The sequence below is a fragment of the Emys orbicularis genome, chromosome 2 (genome assembly GCF_028017835.1).
Source record: "Emys orbicularis isolate rEmyOrb1 chromosome 2, rEmyOrb1.hap1, whole genome shotgun sequence".
Classification (NCBI taxonomy): domain Eukaryota; kingdom Metazoa; phylum Chordata; order Testudines; family Emydidae; genus Emys; species Emys orbicularis.
Window position 1 is genome coordinate 198,254,440 of NC_088684.1, and position 19,933 is coordinate 198,274,372.

General features: G+C 43.5%; 1 protein-coding gene across 1 annotated transcript in view; it reads left to right on the forward strand.

Moving 5' to 3' along the window:
• Positions 1-12,822: 12,822 nt before the first annotated feature.
• Positions 12,823-19,933, forward strand: part of TPK1 (thiamin pyrophosphokinase 1) — a 512,062-nt gene continuing 504,951 nt past the window's right edge. The window contains exons 1-2 of the mRNA XM_065399761.1: positions 12,823-12,884; positions 13,626-13,682. Coding sequence (XP_065255833.1) covers positions 13,640-13,682 — 43 coding nt within the window. The 5' untranslated portion in view covers positions 12,823-12,884; positions 13,626-13,639. The remainder of the gene's footprint in view (positions 12,885-13,625; positions 13,683-19,933) is intronic.

A 19,933-nucleotide genomic window follows, 5' to 3' on the forward strand; every position in this document is an offset into this window, starting at 1 on the left:
TTTTAAGAACCTGATTGATTTTTCCTTGTTTTTTAGATCCAAGGGGGTTGGATCTGTATTCACCAGGAGTTGGTGGGAGGAAGGACGGGGGATGGTTAATTTCTCCTTGTTTTAAGATCCAAGGGGTTTGGATCTGTATTCACCAGGGAATTGGTGAAGGTCTCTCAAGGCTACCCAGGGAAGGGAATTAGTTTTGGGATGGTGGCAGCGGACCAGATCTAAGCTGGTAGTTAAGCTTAGAAGTTTTCATGCAGGCCCCCACATTTGTACCCTAAAGTTCAAAGTGGGGAAGCAGCCTTGACAGATACAAAATTAACATTGCACACATTAAATGGATTTAAAATTGGCTAACTGACTTGGTCTCAAAATGTAATCATCGAGTTGGTGTGTTTCTAGCAGGGTCCTGCAACAATCTGTTCTTGGCCCTACGCTATTTAATATTTTTATCAATGACCTGGAAGAAAACACAAAATCATCACTGATAAAGTTTGCAGATGACAGAAAGCTTAGAGAAGTGATAAATAAGAGGATAGGTCATTGATACAGAGCAATCTGGATCCCTTGATAAGCTAGGGGCAAGCAAAGCATTTTAATACAGCTAAATGTAAATAAATACGTCTAGGAAAAAAGAATGTAGGCAATACTTACAGGACGGAGGACTCTATCCTGGGAAGCAGTGACTCTGAAAAAGATTTGGAGGTCATGGTGAATAATCAGCTGAACATGGACTCCCAGTGTGATGCTGTGTAGGGCCGGCTGAGGCTTTTTTGCCGCCCCAAACAGCGGGGGGAAAAAAAAGCCGCGATCAGCGGCAGCTCAACCGGCAGCTTCATTCCTCGGCGGTAATTCGGCGGTGGGTCCTTCGGTCCAAGAGGGACCCGCCGCTGAATTGCCACCGAAGACCTGGACATGCCGCCCCTTCTTATTGGCCGCCCCAAGCACCTGCTTCCTGCGTTGGTGCTTGGAGCCGGCCCTGATGCTGTGGCCACAGGGGCTACTGCAACCCTTGGCTGTATAAACAGGGGAATCTTGAGTAGGAGTAGACAGATTATTTTTATCTCTGTATTTGGCACTGGTGTAACCACTGCTGGAACACTGTGCCCAGTTCTGGTGTCCACAAATCAAGACAATTGTGGATAAATTGGAGAGTGTTCAGAGAAAGCTATGAGAATGATTAAAGGACTGGAAAACATGCCTTACAGCGATAGATTCAAGGAGGTCAATCCATTTAGTTTAACAAAGAGGAAGTTAAGGGATGGCTTGAGTACAATCTACAAGTACCTAAATGCAGAACAGAAATTTGAGAATGGGCTCTACAGTGTAGCAGAGAAAGGTATAATACGATCCAATGGCTGGAAGCTAGATAAATTCAGACTGGAAAAAAAGTCATACATTTTTAATGGTGAAAGTAATTAACCATTGGAACAATTTACTAAGGGTCATGATGGATTCTCCATCACTGCCAATTTTCAAATCAGATTGTCTTTAAAAATATATATATATGTTCTACTTCAAAAGGCATTATTTTGTGGAAATTGTATGTCCTGTGTTATACAGGAGGTCAGGTTAGATGATCATATTAATTTATGAATATTAGTCATGCGGCAGAGGGTACATTGGGAAATGCACTGCAATTTGACCAGGATACAGGGATTAACACACCTATTCTTCAAATGTGGCATGGGATGTTTAATGAACCAATATGGTTAGTACAATGATGAGCAGACCACAGTTTCCAAAGAGAGAGAGAACCTCCATTGTATGGCTCATTAAATAGTGGTATAGCACAACTAAGTGCAGTGGTCACACAATAGGGGCCAAATTTTCAAAGGTATTTAGGCTCCTAGATAGGTACCTAGTAGGATTTTCAAAAGTCCATTGGGAATTAGGCACATTTGAAAATCCCACTAGGGACCTATCTGTATTTTAGGCTTCAAAATACCTTTGAAAATCTGGCCTTACTTCTTTAGTAAATAGCAAATCTCTGACTCTTAAGAGCAAAGAAATGTTAACTAGAAAGTTACTTGTTACAAATTGTATTTCCCCCTATGTCCCACCCCTTGAAAAAGTTAATTTTGTGGGTTCATTCAATTTAAGATTTCTTTCTACGAATGTTTAATTCTAGTTAGATTGGATCAGTGGGCCGTTTAAAAAAAAAAAAAAAAGCATTTCTGTTAACTTTAGACATTTGGTATTTATCTAGAATATCCTTGCATTTTACATTCCATATACATTCTCTATTATAGCATTTAAGGGGAGAGTGAGGTGGCAGATAGCAAAGCTGACATTGATATTTGAAATTTGAAGAGCATAGCACTTTAAAATTAAGCTCATTAAAGATAATGGAGTGATACATTGGTAGGACTTGAGCTGCAAACCCAGAGGTGACAGGCTATTTGGTGAACAATTTACTGAGCGTCTCACTCCCCCTTCCCTAACCATGGGCATTGTAAGTTCATTCTATTAACCTTAATAGGTTTGCTCTCAAAGTGCTTTACTCTGAAGATTTAAATATGAATGCTTTCATAGGTTAGCCTGCAGTTAACTTAAGCAACTAAACTAAAAGTAGAAGCAATATATTAATCTATAAGCATATGTGTATGTGCGTACCCTGCCTGTAGGTGTTAACTGTGGTGAAACCTATAAATGTAAACCAGGAAGTGGTGTGACAGCCAGAATGCATTGTGGGGGTTTTATTGTTAAATATTGTACATTAGTAATTTCTCCTTTTACTCAAATCCGTAAATGTCAATGGAAATCCTCTGCAGCTAGTCAGTGCTGCTCCTTGCTCTAGCTGAAGAGTACTATAGTAAGAGAGAGACACTTTCCTCAACTCAAGTCCCCAGTAGATATACTTGAGGGTTTGAGCTCTGACACCATGCCCCCTGTAGCATGTGTAGCTCTTGTCAGCTTGGGACCCAAACTCAAAACCAGCAAGCATGTTAGTCAAAATAGATTTTGGCTCGAACAGAAACGGCCCTGGTGGCACTAATGGATGACCTCTCAGTGGCAGTGGAGAAGGGCCAAGCATAATTGCTCAGACCACAGTACGGGTGTAAATGTCAGCCATGGGTGTTACCCCACTTTGTCTTCTTTTCGACAGACATGTCAAATACTGTCATGCACATATCACAAAGCTCGGAAGCACAAGTTGCTTAAGCTAAACCCACATATGAGAGAAATTATGCTAATTCTAAGATGAAAGCACTTACAGGAGCTCACTCAGTTCACTAACATTGCCATAGACAGCCTTCACCCTCCTACCATCAACAAGAGTTTGTGGGTTTGGAATTGGTATCTTGACTCCTGAATGCTGAAATGATGGTAGCAATAATTGTTTTTTATGGGTTGAGGGCCTGGTAACTGTGACACATGCCTTCCTCACTGCTAAGTTTAGCTACTGTAACTTTCTTTACCAGTTGGCCGCATGCACTACATCTCATTCAGAATGCAGCAGCACTTGTTCTGGGTGAGACAGACATGTATCACACCGGGGCTTCATGCACTTTCTAAAATTGCTTCCAGGCCTAATTCAAGTGCCTGGTATTGATTTACCAAAGACTGCCTCCTCATCTACTGGCCAGTGAGAGAACTATACTTGCCAGGGATAGAGCCCCTAGCAAGACTTGAGGTGAAGCTATCAAGAACCGGAGGCAAGGCATTTTTGGTGAAAGGTCCTAGACCAGTGATACTTAGACTGAGGCTCCTGCGCTGCAAGTGGTTTTTTAATGCTGCTCTTTGCAGCACATGATATTAAAACACTATGAGATTTAATTATTAACCAATCAGGATGATTTTACTATGTTATTAACCAATTGTAGTTGATAAAATAACACTACTTGGTCAGTCATTTTGCTGTGAGAATAATATGTATATATAGTAAATGAAACAATGAATTCACACTTATGTGGCTCTTTTGGGTAATGTTGATCGCTAATTTGGCTTCTGAACCACTGAGGTCTGAGTATCACTATCCTAGACTATGGAATATATTGCCACAAGAAATTAGACTGAGTCAGAGACAGGTGTTAAGAGGAAAATGCAAAACAGTTCATTACATTGGCCTTTCTGCACTGAGGCAATTTTTTGTCAGACAAAATTTACACACCCAAAAGAATACCCTTCTTTTAAGTAACAGCAATAGGCAGAACAGAGTGCAGAGTTCTCCCTTTGCAGCATTTCTCTGGAATATTCTTATGTCTTCATTCTTGTGCCTAGACATCACAGTGAATGGGGCATCTCATAAATTCCTAGCTAGATTAGATAACTAGCTTGCCTAAAACCACAGCAAATCTACTGAGCAGCATCAGGAATCGAATCCAGATCTTCTGCCTCAGAGGTCACCATATACCACTTTCCACACTTATACTAGTTTCTTCTTCTTCAACACTTATCTGAACAGTCAGCCATAGCAATTGTTCGCTGCTCAAGGGCTTGACAGCCCAAGAGTCCAACATTGGAACAGACTTGATGAACCCATGTAATGGGGATCTGCTGCTGGGCCGCCTCCACCCCATGGCTGGTGGAATTTTATCCCAGATGTACAAGCTCCCCGGAGAACGGCGTTTGCAGGAACATCCTCTGGCATTCTTGCGACATGTCTGAAAAGCGTAAGATGCAATCTATGGACAATGGCCTCAGTAGTCTGTAGACCGGAGTTGGTTTTGTGAAAAAAGCATGATAGTGTTAAAAGCTATACTACTTATCCATAAGAATATCATCCTCTTCTTTCAGAAAGTTGCCTTTTTTTAACCACAGAATAGTATTACTGGTTGTCTTAGGGTTTTGTCAATATAACTTATGTCACTCAGGGGTGTATAAGCCACCCCCCTGAGTGACATGAGTTACACTGACCTAAGCGCTGGTGTGGATAGCGCTATGTTGGCAGGAGAGCTGCTCCTGCCAACATAGGTGCTGCCTCTCATGGAGGTGGTTTTATTATGCTGATGGGAGAGCTCTTTCCCCGTCAGCATACAGTGTCTTTACCATACGTGCTACAGCGGCGCAACTGCATTGGTGCAGCTGTGCTGCTGTAATGCTTCTAGTGTAGACTAGCCCTTAGTAAATGGCTTTTCCCCCTGATTCTTATACAACTGAATAATAAACTAAGACTTCCCTTTATTCTTTCATAATAAGCACTTATATAGTGCCTTTGTCTGCTTTTAAAGAGTGGGGTAAGCTTTATTAACTTCATTTTACGAAATGGTTAATCAACTTGCTAAGGTCACAGCATGAGTCAGTGGCAGAACACGGAACAGAACCCAGGTCTTCTGGCTCAGGGACCTACCCAGTGGCCACAGGATTATGTTCCACTGCTCTTTCCTACTCAATTGTGTGACCTAAAATAATCCACAAGATTTATCTTTGGTGAGCAATCCACCACTGCAGCAACTGATTGCACTTAGAATCTTTCATGCAGATTTAAAAATATTATCTCCTAAGGAGACTCAGAATGACTTGGAAGTAGGGTGACCAGATGAGAGGAAGAAAATATCGGGACACATGGGGGGGGGGGGGGGGGGGGGAGGTGTCCGCCAGCAGAGCAAAAAAAAAAGCTGAGTGCTGCCGGCAGAGTGAAATATCAGGACAAACACTTAAATATCGGGACGGTCCTGATTTTATCGGGACGTCTGGTCACCCTAATTGGAAGTTGGCTCCAGTGCTGATCTTGAAAGCTGTTTGTGCTACCCAGTTTTGGCTGGCTGTGATTGACTGTCTATTTGTGGGTCTTTCTTCCCTGAATTATCATACCTCTCAAAATGGTGTTTCAGGGAGTTGTGGGGACTTAAATGGTTGACACAGGAGAGTTGCACAGATATAATATCTATAATAAAGCATCCTATTTATCTACAGATGTCTGCACTTTTTGAATTATAAAGCATTTAGGGATGTTCAGACAATCGGACAGCTGAGCTGGCTAATCATTCCTAACCAGATTATTCTGCATAAAGACATTGGAATGAACTCTTCCCAGGCAGCTCCATTTTAACTGTGGGATTATTTTAAAGGAAGACAAGGAGAAAATAGTCTTCACTTTTCTTTCGAAGGGGTGGGGGTATCAGATTGACAGCCGTGAAGACTGAATTTCTCTGTTTAGCTACAAAATAGGAATAGCACAGGCAGCACCAGTGCAAATTCTTCATACTAGCCAACCAGCATGCCTCAAGCCTGAAGGACCTCTGGGGCTAATATACATTTCTATGTAAATACTGTAGAACCTCCTTACTAATCATCCTACAGCTCTTCCTGTTTGATTGGTTCTAGTAACGCTAAAGTGCAGTGTTAGTGATGCAGCAACTGCATTCTGTGGCAATTGCTCAACTAACTGATAGTTTTCATAAACAAAATTAGTTCACCCCAAGTCTTATGTATCCAAAATTAAATATAGTTCTTATTTTTTTTTAAAAAAGCAGTGTCTCCATATAAATGCCAGCTCACTAAACCTGTGCAAAACTAAGAGAAGGGAAATGTTTTGAGTCCATGGCCTGACTTGACTAATTATCAGGGACATTTTAAAGGGCCCATGAATTCGTCCATAACGTTTTCTGCCAATCTGAGGAACTTCCTCTATCAGATATTAATTCTATTGTCTGTTTAATGTATTTTCTTACATAGGGTAGAGCTTTCCACCCTTCCCAAGATTCTTCCCTTTTAACTAAACCAAAGGAAAGAAAACCCCAAAAGATCTCGACCTCTACTTTTTAGGCACCCCTCCACCAACTGCACTCTTGAGCAGCCTCACAGCAGCAACCTCTCACTGCCCTTCCAAAGTAATGGGGGCCGGGCAAGGACAAACACAGTAGAAAAAGCCACCTTTTAGGTTTGATAGCCAACTTGGAAAGGAGGAGGAAATCTTGCCAAATCTTCTATGCTAACCAGGGATGTACTAGGTCCATACTTAACAGAGGACCTCCTTTGTGCAGTGGGAAGTGGTGCTGGTGGTCATTAAGTGATGCTCTTACTTTGGAATATTAAACTGATGTTGCAGGATGCTGCTGGAGCTGCTTGGTTTTTCAGAGCTCCTGCAAAATCAGTGGCCTGACTGCTTGTTGTCATTAAAGGACCCATGGCACTTTCCACACATTTTGTCTACATAAAATTTCCTTTGCAGTGTTCAGCTGGACACTGTATTTCTCTTTCTTTCTGTCCTGAACTCATAGACTCATAGACTTTAAGGTCTGAAGGGACCAATATGGTCTGCGTGATACTGTTGCTGTTCTCTGTTAGATAACTGTCAGGTTCCACCCTAGAGGTGATGGCATTTCACTGTGGAGTGAACTGATTCCTATATAGTTAACTCTTAATTTAAATCTGTGGTAGAGATCATCCTCTAATCAAGGGACTGCTGCTGCTGCTGAGTTAACTCCTAAAGAGCTTTAAGATTATGTTGGATAAAAGAGGTTCACCCAAGTAAGATGAGTGTTTTTTCAAAAAGCTCATCAATCAGCAAGAATGAAGATCGGATAGCATGAAATCCTCCCCGTCCTTGCAGCAGAGCATGCAGATAAAGTATGTTTCCTTACAAATTCTTGCACATGCTGAAGGGATTGAAAGGTCCCTTTGTCAGCCCACTCACTCATGACTGATTTCCCCCTGTAACACTTCCCTTATGATAAATATTGCATTACAATAGATAGCAGTTAGAAAGAGATACGGTTGCTTTGTTACAACAGTGGCTGGCACTGGCAGGCAGTTGACCACTACACCCGGAGCTTTCAGGGTATGTCTACATTGCATCTGGGATGGAGCCTCCCAGACTTGAAGTGGTGCAGCTCCTGCTATTGCGCTAAAAATAGCTGTGTATATGTTGTAGCTACTTTTTGAGCACACTAGTGCAAGCCCCACCATCACAAGTCTGTGCGGCCACGTGGGGAAGTTCACTTCTAGATGCAATGTAGACATACTCATAGGCACAGATAAAGAACTCAGTGAAGGAGTAGAGAAAGAATGAAAGTAGAAGAGGTAAGGAAGACAAATGGAGAGGTGCAGAACTTGAGAGGGGGCAAAGACAGGAGAGAAACAGCAGCAGAAAACTGGTGAAAGGGGGGCAGAAAAGACAAACAAGAGGGAGACCAAAAGGCATGCTGTTCCAAACCAGCGCCTCACATCAGCTGGACAGATTAGCCACTGAGGCAGGGCCGGCTCTAGGCACCAGCAAAACAAGCTGGTGCTTGGGGCGGCACACTTTTAGGGGCCGCCCCTAAAAATGTGCCCCAGCCACCCTAGCTCACCTCCGCTGCTGCCACCGCTCGCGCACCACGGCTCGCGAAACAGCTGATTCGCGTGCCGCTGCTCCCCCTCCCTCCCATGCTCTCAAACCTGGAAGGGAGGGGGAGATCCCGAGCGGCCGCGGCGTGCAAAACAGCTGATTCGCGCGCCGCTGCTCCCCCTCCCTCCCATGCTCTCAAACCTGGAAGGGAGGGGGAGATCCCGAGCGGCCGCGGCGTGCAAAACAGCTGATTCATGCGCCGCTGCTCCCCCTCCCTCCCAGGCTCTCAAACCTGGAAGGGAGGGGGAGATCCCGAGCGGCCGCAGCGCGCGAAACAGCTGATTCGCGCGCCGCTGCTCACCCTCCCTCCCAGGCTTGAGAGCCTGGGGGGAGGAGGCAGGACTGGGGATTTGGGGAAGGGGCGGAGTTGAGGCGGGGCCGGGGGGGTGGGGTAAGAAAAAAATGGGGGGGGGGGCAAAATTGATTTTGCTTGGGGCGGCAAAAATCCTAGAGCCGGCCCTGCACTGAGGACAGGCAGGAAACTGTTCCCAGAAAGGTTGATTCAGATGTTGGTGAAGCAGAAGCAGCATCAGGAGAGACTGAATCACTGGACCCATGGTTGGGAAAACAATCAGCAAAACTGAAAGAAAAAAGACAATGAGAATGTTAAATAAGAGGATGAGAGCAGAGGCGCCACAGAGGCTTAGTGGTAGCATCCATTCTATTGCTTCCTGAGCCAGGTATGTTGTGGAAGCAGCATACTCAGCCTATGTAAAATTTGCTCTTTACCCTGTCTAAAGAATGGTGTTGATATGCTCCAAAATACTGTCCAGATCTGATCGATCCTTCGATTGAAATATAGAATCTCAAGACTGGGAAGACAATTTTGAAATAGGGAGGTGATTTGATCCTAAGGGCTGTCATGGGGATGGCCTTGCTGGTATGTGTAGTGTAAAGTAAGTCCGTCACCATTTTTTAATATCTTTCATTAAAATGCGTCCAGATTGCATCTATTTCCCCCCCACGCTTCTTCAAGATAAAAGCACTTCATCTACCACTGCCCTGACTTTCTTGCTAACTTTGAGGAGTAAAATTGTGTGAAGATTTTAATCTTTATCCTTAATGTCTTTGCAAACTGCTGGAGAACACTCCTGAAAGATCAAAAGGCCTAAAGGCTACATACTTTTTCAGAGACAATGGGTATGTCTACACACCAAAGAGAAACTTGCGGCTGGCCTGTGCCGATTCGGGTTCGTGGGGCTCAGTCTGCGGGGCTGTTTAAGTGTGTGTAGACTTCTGGGCTTGGGCAGAGGCCCAGGCTCTAGGACTCTGGTAGATGGGAGGGTCCCAGAGCTCAGGTTCCAGCCTGAGCCGGAAGTCTACACAGCAATGAAACAGCCCCGCAGGCCGAGCCCTGTGAGCCGAATTGGCTGCCATGGGCTAACCGCGGGTTTTTCTTTGCTGTGTAGACATACCAATGTTGCCAAACCTAAAGCCACTGGAGTCTGTTAATGGGGTCCACCGCCGGGGGCAGTGTGTTTGTTTTTGATCATGCCTCAGGTCCATATGTTACGCAGTACTGGCTGCGACATAACTGAGAGCTTGATATCTCTAGGGAACTGGGGTGTTCTTTCCTTTATATTGGGCACATTAGCTCCATTATCCTCCAGTTTAACTGGAAACCTCTGTTCGCTTAATTTGCCTTTCTTAATTTCCCCAATGCATATATCATTTCTGGATACATTACCTATTTCTCTTCCTCTTCTCTGACACAGCCTCTGAACCAACATAATATAGAGTTTGAATGGAAGAGAAGGTGGCATGTTAAATCCTGGAGCAAGGTGTTCCAATTGAATGGGTTTGCAGGAGCCCCAGATTGCTTCAACTGTCTCTGTTCTTCTGGAAATAAATGCAACTAGCAAACTTGAAAATAGCAACTGCCATCTGAATCCTTGAGCCATGTTCCTTTGCTGCCCTCTACTGCAGGGCTCAGTATAATTCCTCTAAATTGTCAAAAAAAAAAAAAAAAAAAGAGCAATCTTATATTTCCTCTGAGAGGCTGCCAGTCAAAGCAAGCCTTGAAACCCAGGAAAACACTGAGAACTCAAAAAAGAAAGAGATGGTAGGTGATGTTGAGAAGTAACAGAGTAAGAAAGGGCATTAGTTACAGGACAACCAGCTCTAGTAGCGTCAATATGAAATATCAGCTAAATCAGACACCAACCTAAAAGATGGCAACTAAAAGCCACATTTTCAGGGCCTCAAAGAACAATGACAGAACCATCCAGAACCTTTTAAAAGTTAAATTTAAAGAGATATTGTCAGATACTTTAGGCCTCATGCTGTTTGTTTTTCTGTTGTTGTTATATATTTTGCATATATTTACAAAACCCAGTCTTAAATGGAAACAGTTTCCATGACTTTCTTAAATATAAATGAAAATATGCTTATTTAGATTTAAAGATCATCTGTCTGTATTGTGAGTGCAGGGAAACTAGAAAGTGAAACTGACTAGGAACAAAAACCTTTTATGTGAAGTCTAGTTTCATGATCCAAGCCAAAAGCATTGAAAAAAGTAAGCCTCAGAAAGGATATAGTAATCCAGGCCCTGATCTTGCAATCTGAGCTGCATGAGTGCACCTTTATGCCTGCATAGAATCACCCTGAAGACAATTAACTTCCACACGGATGCAGGAGTCCAGTTATAGAATTGCAACCTTAAGCCCCAGATTCTTTTAGTTTTAATAATTTAGGATGATAGTTATTATTTGTATGTTGACTGCACAATCATACAAAAAATCCTAAACCAGAATGTTTCTAACAGGTGTTGGGTTTTTTTTTTTTTGTGATTAAGCATGATGGTTTCTCTCATTTGCTTCATGCAACACCTCCATTTGTTTGGAAAAGTTAATACAAAGGAAGGGGGTGTTTTTGTTTTTTAAAAAAACCTTTAGATTTTAAATTGATTTTTATTAGCATTAGACATTATATCATCACTTGTTATACCAACAGGTACACATCTGAAGTTATCTTAATATATTCAGCTTTACATCTCAGAGTAACACAGACCTACAACATTCTTTATTATTAATTTAAGCACTGATCATCTGTAAGCCTGTGCAGAGTCAAGCTCTTTATTAATTAAACACACACTTTCTACTGGCTATAGGCCCTCAACCAAAGCCTACCAAAATCAGTAAAAGCCCTTCCATAGACTTCCATGCACTTTAGATCAGGCCCAAAGAGTATACCACCCTAAATAGTCCTATTGGGGTAGGATGGCTGCTCTAGTGGGATAAAGTACTCAATTGGGACCTTAGATCTGGGATAAATTCTCAGATCAGCCACAGCCCTCCTGTGTGACCTTGGGCAGGTCACTTAATCTACCCAGTGCCTCTGATCCCAATCTCTAAAATGGAGGTAGTACTTTCCGGTCTCACAGGGGGATATTCTGAAGAAAGAAGTCCATTAATGACTGTAACATTCAAATACTACAGTGATGAGAGCAATATAAGTACTTAAATTGAAGTCAATGGACCATGCCTTATAGTGTTTGCAGAATCATACTCAGACAATTTTTGTCTCAGAGATCTTGCAATCTGTTACCCCAGAACTGTACTTCCTCACATCTTAATACAATGCTTTAAAAACTGTTCTTTGCAGTCCTCCAGCTTTATTTAATATTTTTTTTTCAAAATATCACTCTGCCCAAATCTAGTTCAAGAGAAATAAAAAACAAATAGGCTCTCCCACAATTTTTTCTTACCAAGTTGTTTTTTGTTACACACATCCAGTACTGACACTAACTGAAAAAAATATAAAATATTCAAACATCAGCAAAAGCTTTTTTTGTATTATTTGCAACTCTTTTTCTGCACCTATTTCTTCTGTACTTTTGGTTTGCTGGCAGGGGTTGTGGTGGAAAGTTGGTCTGACTTGCTTTTACAGGGAGCAGAACTGGGTCATTGCCACTCTCCTCAGCATGCTGTTCTCATATATCCTACACTATTATAGATAATGCAAGAAAATCTGAGTTGTCTTTGCTATTAAAGCACCCCTTTTCTTTTTGTAGCTGTTGTCCTCTTCCTGACTTTCTTTACAGATTGATTGTAGAGCTTAATATTTTCCCTTGAAAGATAAGTCTGCCATTCTCCCATCGCCCCCTCCCCCCGCAAAGACAAAAATATAACATTTTCAAGCCAGTGCAAATTACTAGTGCCGCACGTGGGGTTAGTAAAGCATTCGTGCAAGAGGACAGAGCCTAAATAAAAAGAGCTGCCATCTCTCTCTCTCTCTCTTTTTACAGCTTAGCCGGGGGGGCCAAAAGTCGAGGTGGGTGAGTGCCTGAAGTCAGGCATCTAAAATGCACAGCCCAGGAATGATCTCGCAGGGGCTGGGCACCTGCAGCTCCCATTGGAGTCAGCAGCAGAGAAAGGTGCTCAGCCTGCGAGGACATCTGCAGTTGCACTCCCTGCCCACGTCCTGCATGGGCTGGGCACTCTCCCTCTCGTTCTTCCTGCTGCAGCCATTCTACATCGATCGCGGAGCAACGGATCAGTGCCGGAATCGATGCCATCGCCGTTCCTCCCCTTCCCTTGTCCTCGCCTCTCCCCGGGGCACCTGCACGCGCCCGTCCTAGCGCCAGGCCCCGCAGCAGCAGGGAACGGAGTCTCAGGTACCCCGGCGCGAGCGCCCCGCTCCCAGCCCGCCCGCTCGCTCTCCCTTCCCGTGCTTGGTGCAGGGGGCGCTGCACGGTCAGCTGCTACTTTTGCTTCCTAGGCTGAAACTCACGTGCTCAGCAGCCCCCGCTATTGCTGCTGCCTCCACGGCGCCTCTTGTCACCATTTGCTTCCCTGGGGGTTGGGGGGAGACCTACTCCCCCCCAGTGGGGTACAGGCTCCTAGGGGAGAAAGCCCCCTCACACCTCTGCCTCCTCTTCTCACTTCTGCCTTTCAGATCTAAACGTGGAGTCCCCTCCCAGTTTGCTAGCCGAGTTTGCAGCTAAAAGCAGCTGTTTCAGCTCAGCAAATAGAGGATGCTTGTGATTCCTGCTTCCCTGTTCCTGCCCCTCTCTGCGTTGGCTTTAAGCGCTGGCGCCGTGTGGCGAAATGTATCAGGTCTTGGCAAGAGCCAAATGTGCCTGTGGCTTAATCCCCCTCTCCCATTGAAACGGGCTCGCCCTGCGTGCTGCAAGTTACCCGCAACTTCAGCCTACAACGCTTTTAAAGCTGTTTGTTTATTTCTTTGGAAAACAAACCTTGGTCTGTACATTTCCTCTGCTCAGAGTAAACTTGAACTGTGCTTTTTCAAGAATATGCCAATAAAATAAGCGAGGTTTAATTGACAGCTGAGGTTTGCAAGAACTTGGAATCTTTTTAACCCACTGTTTTCTGTGTTTTTTGTTTTTTAAAAGCAGAAAGTTAATAAGCTATGGAACGCGTGTTTACTCCGCTGGAATGTCTGCTTCCCACTGGTATTGTACCTCTTCTTACTATTTAAATCTCTTTCAAGAGTCTTTACCCTGAAAATAAGTATATTTTGTGTGCACAACATTAAGAATTGCGTTCTTGGTTTGAAAGACAGCTCGATTATCATCTATTATTTTGAAAGGTTAATATATAAGGCCTAACATTCCCCTTCATTTGTTGCTAGTAGAGCCAATTCGATGTCATTGTGATGGGAATCAGTTTAATAAGAGTGTGCGCACACATGAGTTTACACTGGATTAACTATATCCCTTTCAAATCATATTCTGTTAAAGTGGTGCAGTTTATCCAAGGCCTCAGGCTATGTTTATATTATAAAGTTGCATTGGTTTAATTTAAATTTGCTTTTAAGCCGATTTAGTTAAATCAGTGCAAATTCCTGTGTGGACACTCTTATTTCAGTATATTTCAAACTGGTTCCTAATCCATTTAAACTAAATGGAAATAAGAGAAATGATTTGAACTGTAATAGTGTTCACACAGGGATTTGCACTGGTTTAACTAAATCAGTTTAAAATGCCACCTTTAGTTTAGTTGGTGAAATTTTCTTATGTAGACAAGGCCTAAAGCTGATGAGGAGGCTGGCCTGAGGCGATATGTACCCAGTCAATATGTGGATAGTTGAAATCCCCCATTATTATTGAGTTTTTTATTTTAATGGCCTCTCTAATCTTCCTGCATTTCACAGTCACTATCACCATCCTGGTCAGATGGTGGGTAATATGTCCCTACTGCTATATTCTTCTTAGAGCATGGAATTACTATCCATAGAGTCTCAATGGTACAGTTTGATTCATTTAAGATTTTTACTTCATTTGATTCTACACTTCCTTTCACATGTAGTGCCACTCCCACACCAGCGCAACCTGTTCTGTCTTTCCGATATATTTTGTACCATCTCCCCTTCCCCCACATCTCCCCTCCAACTCACACAGTGGGCCTCACCTAGTTCATCTCAATGTAAAACTACAGTGCTTTGTCTCCACTCGGATTTTGCAGCAGGATAGCTAAGGTCATCCTGTCATGGAAAACACATAGCAAATGGTGATATTTAAAATGTCAGTGGCAGGCATCAGTTAATGCTCCATTGCAATGAATGGGAGGGGGAAAGTACTCAGTGGCTCTCCAGCTTTTTCTGAGGCACTCTGTGTCTGCAGACAGTATTCCATTGATTTACATTTGTTTCACATTTGGAAAGTTATTTTTGCAACCAGGGGGCCTAGATACTTTTTTAAAAATGAAAACTTAGATTCTGCAGCACAGCTATGTGGCGTGGGGTAGATTGTATACATAACTGTTCAAGTGTGATACAGCAAATGCCCAGGGCTCATAACAGTTTGTCATATTACAGTTTGTGAAATCATTTAAAAAGCAGCTCTGTTTTCTTTTTTTAAAAGATCTAGGGCCTTCTACAGTGTACCACCCTTTGTTTCCCTCCTATGGTTTGTTTATAACCTTTCCATGCGGGTTGGTGACCTTGGTGTTGTGCCTAGATTGCCCATTGTGGGTTCTGCAGTGAGACTAGTCTTACTAAACTTTAACTACAGTGGACTTTGAGAGCTCCATACCATGCCTTTGTCTCCTTAACATTGGGGTGCTGCTGTATGCTTTAGACAGGCCTGCACCTGATTAGTACTTGGAATCTTTGGGTAGTAAGGTATGCTAGGTCCACTTACTCAGCAGTATTGCTAATGTGGAGCATTGTATGCCATAATCTACACTGGATTTCTGTTTGTTCCCACGTGTAATTCAAACTTTACTTTTTGATGTACAAAAGCCCTTTCATCTACAGTGTAAATGTTGACCTTATTTAGTTTTAAGGGGGCCCCGATACAACTTCTGTCATTTCGTAACTTCTGCCAGATGAGGAGGATGAAAGAGAGAGACACATCTTCCATTGCTCAAGTCCACCAGCAAGGTAGCTCCCTGGTGGCTTCCTTATCGACCCTCCTGCAGAGGGGAAGGCTCTGCATAGCAGAGAATCCTCTTGCCTTGCTCTCTGTATCCTGGCCCACAAAGAGTTCCATGAAACTATTTTTCACATCGTGTGGGGAGTGTGAGCCATTTGTGGGGGCTGTCTCCCTTATATCCTATTCCCCATACCCACTGTGTATCAGAACCACACCAGTTCCAGGGGTGGTAGTTGGGGCTTGGATTTGATTCCTTCAGAAGAGGATGTATTCTTTGATAGTCTCTTTACCCTTTTCATCAACTTGAATGGGCTTTGAGGTTTTATCAAGATGATTATTTTAAGTACCTCTTAAAACTTAAGTTTATATGGGCTACATTGATGTTATAGTTATTTCACTGGTGTCTGGAATCACATTGTCTCCAGTTAAATGAGCCAAAGCTGTTTCAGCTTTAAAAGAATATCGCCAGGTAACTGTCTGTAAAGCTGAAATGTCCATTTATTGCAGGTAACCCTTTCCATCCTTCCCCGCCCCTTTCCCGCCCCCTCCATTTGAAACTAGAGCTTTTGTTCTGTTAAAGCAAGGTCACCTGTATGTCACAAGCGAGCCACAGGAGAGAATAAAGAGTGTTTTACAATTATATAGCAGTATAGTTGTTTCTGTACACAGGAACTATGAAGTTATGCATTAAATTTAAGGGAAGGAGAGCAGGAGGAAGCAACAGGGCCACCTAACTGCTCTTCCATACATCCACAAGACTTTAGGTCTGGTCTAAACAACAAAGTTAGGTTGACATGAGGCGCCTTACATCGACCGAGTTGTGCATATGTCTAAACTAAAATTTGTCTCCCAACGATGTAAGTGTCCCGTTATACTGATGTAGTAACACCAGCTGCCTGAGAAGCATTGATCCATGGGTGAAATACCAAGGTCGACATAGCATGAGTGTGGATGCTGCATTACTTATGTCGACCCTAATAGAACCTCGAGCAGCTGTCCTGCAATGCCCAGCACTGACTGCTCTGGTCACAATTGTGAACTCCACTGTCCAGAGGTCACAGAGACTGGAAAGCCCCCCTCCCCTGTAAAGCCCTGCACATGTTTAAAATGTCTTTCCCTGATTGTCCAGTTTGGCAAGCATACCGAGCTGCTCTCCATTCTTGCATACAACTGCTTAGCTGACCATGCTGGCCACATGCTCTCTAGCTTGGAGTAGACAGGAAATATTGGTTCTTCTGGGCCTGTGGGGAGAAGAAGCTGTGCAAGCACAGCTATGGACCAGCCATAGAAAAATCAGCATCTATGAGCAGCTTGCACGCGGAATGCAGGAGAAGGGGGAACAACAGAGATCAGCAGCAGGGCTGCCTGAAAATGAAGGAACTGCAGCAGGCATATCAGAAGGCCAATCTATCCTGCTGACCACAGTGGATACTTTCAAGAAGCCCGAACCACAGGTCCCTGGCCTAAACAGCAAGGAGGAGGTGGAGGAGGAAGAAGAGGAGGATGGGGGACATGCGACCAGGGAATCTAGCTATGTCATGAGCCAGGACCTGTTTGAGACTTTACCACTGTCTAATCAGCCCTGGTTGTCAAGCGTGGGTAAGCCCAGTGCAGGGGAAGGAACCTCAGGTAAGTGTGTAATTGTATTTCCCGTTACAATGATGTACTGATGGCAACCCCAAATTAGCAGGACCCAGCTATTGACTTTTCATTGATTTGCTCCTACTAACTAGAAGAGGTAGCGGTACAACAAAGAGAGGTAGAGTTGTTATCGGCTTTCCATTCCCTTGTAGAGTTAGGGAGCGGAGGCCATGAGGAGCAGTTTGTTTACATGCACAGGTATGTCCCTTGAATCCTTCTGAGAGATCTCAATGAAATTTTTATGGAGGTACTCTGCAGTCCTCTCCCAAAAGGTCTAGAGAGGGCTGTCTTATTTCTTCCTCAGCAGTAGGACACTTTCCCATGCCAGTCAACGATAACTTCAGCAGGCACCACTGCAGTAGACAGGTGAGCCACACACGGGCCCAGGCAGCTTTGGGATGCCAGCAGCAGCTGTGTTCTCTATGCCTTTGTTACCTTCAGGAGTGAGATACCAGCTAAAATCACGACCGCCTGTGGAAAATGGTGACAGTACTCAGTGCTATTGCCCTATACTGTACCTATAGTTTCATGCAACTGAGCAATTCCCTCCCCATCAGTCAGTGCTTGTTTTTCGGGCCCAGAAGTGGCACTCCACCAACACACTTGAATTGGTTCTTTCTATGTGCCACGGTGATCTGTTCTTCAAGAAATCATCATGTTCCCCACTGACTTGGTTCTTTTTGTGGCTCTGCAAATACCGGAGGATCATGCGTCCTGTGCTTGCAATGCTTATGACAGTAGTGCAGAGCTGTGCAGGCTCAATGCTTCTGTCAGAGATGGCGGACAGCGAGGAGGGCTATGCGGGTTTGTGGGATTTTTGAAAAAAGCGCAAAAATTGTGGGCTATAGATGGCATATTAACCAATTAGAAATAGAAACTGTTTCTGCTGTCCCCTCTTTTTTGGTTCCGCCTGCTTTTGGAGAAGCAGGACTTTGTACATGCTTTGTAAATAAATAAGATTACACCCAAGACAATACCAGACTTCATCATTGATTTCTACTCCCAACTGGACTATTCCCTGGACCCTGAAATTTGACTAGCCACTTGTCACTTAAACGTTGCTCTATAAGTGTATTATATCACCTGAAACCCCCGCGCCCCCCCCCCCATAGCTTAATGTTGTGTGTAGTCAGGGGTAAACTATTTTCTGACAAAGAAAAGAGTTACTATAAATCAGTGGTTCTCAACCTGCGGCCCAGTCAGCACACGGCTGCGGCCCATGTGACATCTTCAGGGCCATACAGGTAGTATTGGATGCTGCCCACAATGGTGAATAGGTTGAGAACCACTGCTATACTTGGAAGTGATATAACATGTGAATAACAATGTTTTTAATTGACAGTTGAATTATATGAGAATTTTACCATTCAAACAAGTGAATAGAAACTGTTTCTGCTGTTTAATCTTTTTCAAAAAATGGGGTTAGGTGGGGCAAGAACATTTTTATTCATCATCCTATAACTCAAATGGGTAAAGGTAAGTTGCTAGAAGCTGGGAATGGGCGACAGGGGATGGATCGCTTTATGATTACCTGTTCTGTTCATTCCTTCTGAAGCACCTGGCACTGGCCACTGTCGGAAGACAGGATACTGGGCTAGATGGACCTTTAGTCTAAACCAGTATGGCCGTTCTTATGTTCTAAGTGGCTAGTCAAAGTTTGGGGTCCTGGAGATGGTCCAGTTGGGAGTAGAAATTGATATTGGAGTCTGGTATTGTCTATGATGTAATCTTATTTATTTACAAAGAATGTACAAAGTCCTGCTTCTCTAAACACAGGCGGAACCACAAAATGGGACAGCTTCTTATAGCTCTAAGCCTCTTTAGCCAGCACTAGACTCAAAACTGTCCACTAGGCTTCTCCAGGGTCTCTCCCTTCTTACAGGCTATTGCTTGGGCCTTGTGCTGGCTTTCTTCCTGCCTCTGAGTCTTCCTCAGTTTCTTGTCTGCCCCCACATCTCCCCAAGCTATACTTTTTCTACACTCACCCTCCTGATCAGAAAAACGCCAAAGGAAACCCTTCTCTCACACGTTGCTAGTTTCTGGGCAGACTCCATTGTGCTCTGTTTTAGATGTGACTCCTTAAATATCTCTTACCACTAGCTTAAATGGACGGCACGTTCACACACTATTTTTAACAAAGTTTTAACTTAACACATAAAAATGTTTTACCCAGCTCATAACAGTATAATGGCCCTGCTGAAAGGACCAGGACTCAATGAAGCAACCGTGCTTTCAGAAGGATATTGACTTCCTTCCTTAGTCCTGACGGTACCCTCCACAATGAGTTTTTAAAGATAAATATTTTATGGTTTCACAGCAGCCTTATTATAAAATCATATACAAACTGCATAAAGGTTTCAGATACAAGTCCACATTTAGGCTTGATATCTGAATATGGAAAACAAAATAAGAAATTGTTTGTTTGCAAATACGAACCCAGTCTGAATAAAGTAGAAGCTGAATATGAAGTGGGAACACGTGGTAAATTATTGCACAGGAAAAACTATACGAGGTGACTGGTCCAGGCTTGAAAGTCTTGGGTTCCAAAAATGACAAAACCCTCTATTCCCCCCCAGCCCACCCCAAAATAAATACTTGTATTTGTGATCTGTTTTCAGCTTGTACATGTGAAGACCATTAGCCCACGTTCAGTGCAAGTTTTTGGATAGTTAAAATGTTGCACTTGA